General features: G+C 39.5%; 1 protein-coding gene across 1 annotated transcript; it reads left to right on the plus strand.

Moving 5' to 3' along the window:
• The first annotated feature begins 1,477 nt into the window (after window positions 1-1,477).
• On the plus strand, window positions 1,478-3,722 carry LOC138071326 (eukaryotic peptide chain release factor GTP-binding subunit ERF3B-like). The gene is given in 2 exon segments (XM_068962857.1): window positions 1,478-1,732; window positions 1,734-3,722. Coding segments are annotated over 2 exon segments (1,896 nt in total). The 3' UTR covers window positions 3,375-3,722.
• Window positions 3,723-6,811: the final 3,089 nt, after the last annotated feature.

The raw sequence follows: 6,811 nt of genomic DNA on the forward strand, positions 1-6,811 counted from the left end.
AACATGTTGGTGAGTGGGAAATCAATAATGTTGTTTAGGTAATGGCTGAGTTAGACTTGTCCATTAGTTGCCAAAGTGGAAAGGTCAAGCAGAAAGTTGTAAATATGTCTGTAGCTCTGAAATAAGTTCTAGATTGTAGTTTTAAATTTAGAAGTCATCAACAGACAGATAATAAGATCACTTAAAAGGAAGAGAGATTTAAAATAAGAAAAGAAGAGGGCACTGAAGTCCCTGGGATTTCAGATTAAGGTACATGATTGTTTGGGGATTGGATACAGAAGAAGCAACTTCACTCACTCATACATAGGAAGAACTGGCAAAGAAAACCATAAAGGAATAACTAGTGCAATAAAAATAATTGACAATTTAACAACTCCCTTATTCTTAGGATACACTGCTCCACTGGCTTTGGTGAAGATGTACATTTCTAGTTTTCCTTCACTGCACAAAGTAAGTAATTGGCTTTCAATAGGAAAAGGTAAACTTCTTCCTTGAGAAGAAGATAGAAATATGAATACTAACACAGCTAAGTTTATAGATTTGGTTGAGGGAAGAAAATGTATTTCTCTTCTGATGACTTGTGATCTCAGTGAAGCATGTGCTCAGTTGCTCAGTCAAGTCCTACTCTTTGTGACCCCATGGACTGTAGCCCACCAGGGTCCTCTGTCCATGGGATTTTCCAGGCAAGAATACTGGAGAGAGTTGCCATTTCCTCCTCCAGGGGATCTTCCTTACCTAGGGATCGAACCTATGTCTCCTGAGTCTCCTGCATTGGCAGGCGGATTCTTTATCACTGCTCCATGAAGCGTAAGGTGATGCAATAAAATAAGGGTAAAGATGGAAAGAGCTGGTGGAGAGAATCATTGAATAAGATTAAGCAAGAATGACCTGAGAAGGAAGGTAATAACCAAGACAGAATGATATTATGGAAACTTGGAAAATGAAGAGTTCAATTAGATGGAAGCAATCTGCGTTATCAAATGTTTTCTGGAAGCTCATTGACATAAAGAAAAGACTTTACATCAGAAAGTTATTCTTAATGAAAGCAGATGCAGCAAAGTGGTAAACCAAGAAGCCAGAGTACAGTGCCTGGAGAACTGTGCAAGATAAGGGTATAGAAACTGCTAGGGAGGACAGATTTTTCAAGATTTGTCCAGAAAAGAAGGGAAGTGAAAACAGCAAGAAAAAGTGACTTCTTTGAAGGAGAGCCTTATTTTATTTTATTATTTATATTTAACTTTTGCCAGTTTTATTGAAAAATACTTGACATGTTTGAGCATGTGATTATAGGAAAGTATCCAGTAGAGAAGGAAGAGGTTGATAAGAAAGAAAGGAGAGTGGATAATTGGTGAAGCAAAGTCCTGGGGGAAACTACCTGGGATGAGGTCAAGAACACAGGTGGGGCTGCTGCCGCTGCAGTTGCGAATGCAGTGTCGGGACCCGGCTGCCTCCACGCCGCCGCTAAGGGCTGAAGACGATGGACCTGGGCAGCAGCAGCAGCGACTCGGCTCCCGACTGCTGGGACCAGGTGGACATGGAAGCACCGGGTTTGGCCCCGAGCGGGGACCGAGCCTCCTCGGCGTTGGCGGCGGCCGCCGCCGAGGTGCAGCATGAGCCCCTCAGCTCGGCCTTCAGCCGTCAGCTCAACATCAACGCCAAACCCTTCGTGCCTAACGTCCATGCCGCGGAGTTCGTGCCGGCCTTCCTGCGGGGCCCGAGCCAGCCGCAGACCCCCCCCGAATGACGCCCCCGGATTCTATGAAACCTGTACGGGCGCGGGCAACCCTCAAGGTAAAAGGCTGGGACGGGGGGCATCTGTGGAACATTCCAAAGAGGAACAGTTATTGTGGCGTGAAGGTTCCAATTCAGCCGTTACCATGGAACTTTCAGAACCTGTTGTAGAAAATGGAGAGGTGGAGATGGTTTTAGAAGAGTCATGGGAGCACAATAAAGAAGTAAGTGAAGCCGAGCCAGGGGGTAGTTCCTTGGGAGATTCGGGGCCCCCAGAAGAAAGTGGCCAGGAAATGATGGAGAAAGAGGAAATCAGAAAATCGAAATCTATGGTCGTACCCTCAGGTGCTCCTAAAAAAGAACACGTAAATGTGGTATTCATTGGGCATGTCGATGCCGGGAAGTCAACCATTGGAGGACAGATCATGTTTTTGACAGGAATGGTTGACAAAAGAACACTTGAGAAATATGAAAGAGAAGCTAAAGAAAAAAACAGAGAAACTTGGTATTTGTCCTGGGCCTTAGATACAAACCAGGAAGAACGAGACAAGGGTAAAACAGTAGAAGTGGGTCGTGCCTATTTTGAAACAGAAAAGAAACATTTCACAATTTTAGATGCCCCTGGCCATAAGAGTTTTGTCCCAAATATGATCGGTGGTGCTTCTCAAGCTGATTTGGCTGTACTGGTAATCTCTGCCAGGAAAGGAGAGTTTGAGACTGGATTTGAAAAAGGTGGACAGACAAGAGAACATGCAATGTTGGCAAAAACGGCAGGGGTGAAATATTTGATAGTGCTTATTAATAAGATGGATGATCCCACAGTAAATTGGAGCATTGAGAGATATGAAGAATGTAAAGAAAAGCTAGTGCCCTTTTTGAAAAAAGTCGGCTTTAGTCCCAAAAAGGACATTCACTTTATGCCCTGCTCAGGGCTGACTGGGGCAAATATTAAAGAGCAATCAGATTTCTGCCCTTGGTACACTGGATTACCATTCATTCCATATTTGGATAATATGCCAAACTTCAACAGATCCATTGATGGACCAATTAGACTGCCAATTGTGGATAAGTACAAGGATATGGGCACTGTGGTCCTGGGAAAGCTGGAATCAGGATCCATTTTTAAAGGCCAGCAGCTTGTGATGATGCCAAACAAGCACAATGTGGAAGTTCTTGGAATACTTTCTGATGATGCTGTAACTGATTATGTAGCCCCAGGTGAAAACCTTAAAATCAGACTGAAGGGAATTGAAGAAGAAGAGATTCTTCCAGGATTCATACTCTGTGATCCTACTAATCTTTGCCATTCTGGACGCACATTTGATGTTCAGATAGTGATTATTGAGCACAAATCCATCATCTGCCCAGGTTATAATGCAGTGCTGCATATTCATACTTGTATTGAGGAAGTTGAGATAACAGCCTTAATCTCCTTGGTAGATAAAAAATCAGGAGAAAAGAGTAAGACACGGCCCCGCTTCGTGAAGCAAGATCAAGTGTGCATTGCCCGTTTAAGGACAGCAGGAACTATCTGCCTTGAGACATTCAAAGATTTTCCTCAGATGGGTCGTTTTACTTTAAGAGATGAGGGTAAGACCATTGCAATTGGCAAAGTTCTGAAACTGGTCCCAGAGAAGGACTAAGCAGTTTTCATGATGCCCCTATACAATACTGTGAGAATTGACTATGATAAAGTTCACCATCTTCTCTTATTTACTACACATTGACAAACTTTTCTCCATATTTTGCAAAGAAAAATTTCACAGCAAAAATCCATGTTTTGTCAGCTCTCATGTTGAGATCTCAGTTATGTCACTGTTGAATTTACCCACAATTTCCTCCTCCTATTCCATTCTGCTTCCTTGAACAGAATCAGTAAAATCTTTGTAACTGATGTGGATGTAATTGTCTATAACAATGAAAAATTAATATATTTTTAATTTTTCATTTTCCTTTAGGATACTTAGACAACCCTTGTTCCAATCAGACCAATCAGAGTGTGTCAGTGTGTGTGTACATGTTAAAGACAACTAACATGTGAATAAAATATTCCATTTAAAAAAAAAAAAGAACACAGGTGGAATTGACTGTAAATTTGACATTGTGGTTACAGACTATTCTAAGAACATTTATAAAAGAAGTTTGACCTCTTGACATTTTTTGACATTCTCTTCAGAACTATAAGGTATTTTGTATTCTTAAAGGTATTCATTGATATTTCAATGTTTTTTATGTTTTAAGTTATCTTACAGAAAATTGCTTAATTGGGAGGAATGATGCTAAAGCTGAAACTCCAGTACTTTGGCCACCTCATGTGAAGAGTTGACTCATTGGAAAAGACTCTGATGCTGGGAGAGATGGGGGCAGGAGGAGAAGGGGACGACAGAGGATGAGATGGCTGGATGGCATCACTGACTTGATGGACGTGAGTCTGAGTGAACTCCGGGAGTTGATGATGGACAGGGAGGCCTGGCGTGCTGCGATTCATGGGGTCACAAAGAGTCGGACACGACTGAGCGACTGAACTGAACTGAGCTCCTTATCCCCCCCAAATTTATTCAAAAAGGCATGTAACTGACTCTTTAAAAAAATCTCTCCTTTAATTAGTATTTCTTTGCTATTTCTTATTTATGTCATGAAGAATTAAATATTAACATATTGTCTATGATTTAACCTAGAGTGAATATAAATGGTATTCTGGGGAAAAAAATGACTTCAATTTTACTTGCTATGCCTCTGCTGAATACCTCATTAGTGCTTTAATTCATGCAGAAAAGGTTAAAATGTACTGAAACTGACAATACCTAAATGGAAAGCACTGTGCTTCTGTTCTGGTTCACTCTCGCAGTAAAGTGCAATCATTCTGGAGAAAGGAAAATGCTAGAGAAGAGTTGTCAGAGTTAGGAGCTGAGTTGAGTTACCATATGACCCTCTGAGAGGCAGGGACATTGGAAGCAAGGCACCCTGGATGAATATGATCACATCGTTTCTTTGGAAAATAGATGAATCAGGTGGGAGAGGATATTGCAATATCTACTTTCACAGGCTCCTTTAGAACTTCTGTATGACTGAAATATCACTTCTTGGGAGACTGTAATATTGTGTGGGTTATGAATGCAAATTAAAATGAAAAAAAAATTTTTTTAATGAATTGAGAGGATAACTGTTTTCATTCCTCATATCATTTGTTCTTTGGTTAGTTGCCTGTGTTGGCAACAGGAGATCTTCTGAAGAGATTATCAGAATAACTGACGATGTGTGAATAGCCCCATTTGCATGTTTAAGAAACAAAAACCCTTCTCTTTACAGTCACACTTTTATAGTTATCATATGAGGACTACACACATATATATGGAAACCAGAGAATCCAATCCTCAAAAATATTTTCAAGTTGAATTATCTCTACCTGGCCCATGTACACAGAGTCATTGTATTTTCTCTCTTAGAATTGTTTGTCATTGACTCCTGATTATAGATGAACTAATTTAGTTAAATGTCAATATTATAATTATAATGAATTTTATATTATAATGCATTTCTTGTTATTATGCATTTTTCTAGATATTTTCTCCAAATATTTAATTTTCACTAATATTTATCTAACTGGAAAGTTACCTTTCACGTTCTAGACTGTGGATCCAAATGAGTTTTCTTGGCTGCCCTGGAGGTAGATAGAGGAGCAGAGACCTTGGGAAGTTATATTGGGAACACATGCCCTTCCTGATTGCTGTTATAGTGTTTGGTTAAGCTGACAATATTCTGTTTTAGGTAGCTCAATTAATATAAATTAGATGCTGATTTTACCATATGGACAGCTATGCCATGAAACATATTACATTATTTTAAAAATAGTATTATAATATGTTTTAATAAGGAAATCATGCTAGGTTCTGTATAAAAGGAAATTGTGCAGATGCAGCAATTGTCTTCATGTGCAAAGACATCTTTTAACAAAAGTGTATGCTACATTGGGCTTCCCTGGTGGCTCACATGGTAGAGGATCCACCTCCCGGTACAGGAGACGAGGGTTCGATCCCTGGGTTGGGAAGATCCTCTGGAGGAGGACATGGCAACCCGTTCCAGTATTCTTGCCGGGGAAATCTCATGGACAGAGGAGCCTGGCAGGCTATGGGGTCGCAAGGAGTTGGACACGGCTGAGTGACTAACACTTTTACTTACACGTTCATATGTTATGTTGATATGGAACTTTGCAGTTTTCAAAGCACTACATTTGATGTTTTTACCACAGCTGTGGGATATAGGGATCTTGGCATTAAAAAGTAGTAAGCCAAGTCAGAATCTAGAATGTAAAGTGTATGTCCAGTAGAGATGGTCCATATCCAAATAAGAAAGCTGAGGTAATTGAGTACAAATTCCTTGGTGCAAGCAATTTTACTTCTAGGAATTTCTCTTACAGAAATAGTCATTGCTTTGGGGAGATCATTGACCAAAGTTGAAGTAAGATCATCCATTTTTTTTTTTAACCAGGCCACAAATTATGTAGTAGGTTTTATTTATAAAACAGTGAGTCAATGTTTCAAAACTTGAAGAAACAGACATTAGATAGATGGATTTTTCCCAAATAAGTAACATTAACATACATTCATGATAATCTTATAATAATCAGATATTGCCCTCAATGTTTTTCAGACCTGTGCTGTTGTGATTATTTTTTCTTCTTGAACAGTTTCAAATGTCCAAACTCAAGTGTAATCACTCTAAATTTACATGCTCACTCTTCTGAAAAGCAGACAGAAAGATATTTTTTTCCATATCTGCATAATGGGACACAAGCTGCTAAGTATGTCCCCTTCTTTCAGTGTCCTGAAAACCTTCCTTATATTCAGGATGATTAAGAAGAAATCCAGTGAAAACTTCATTTTATCAATGGGAGTACTGAGGGGTGAACTTCTTATGTTTGCTTACAGAAATATTGCAGTTTTCAGGATGTGAAATATTTCAAATGTGTAATCTGTCTTTCCCTTCTCTTCTTATAAATTATCTCATAGGACATGTAAGCGTCTAAATTTTTCTATACTAAACTCAACTGACAATTTATTAAATTCATATGTTCACATAT

The sequence above is a fragment of the Capricornis sumatraensis genome, chromosome X, assembly GCF_032405125.1.
Source record: "Capricornis sumatraensis isolate serow.1 chromosome X, serow.2, whole genome shotgun sequence".
Taxonomy (NCBI): Eukaryota; Metazoa; Chordata; class Mammalia; order Artiodactyla; family Bovidae; genus Capricornis; species Capricornis sumatraensis.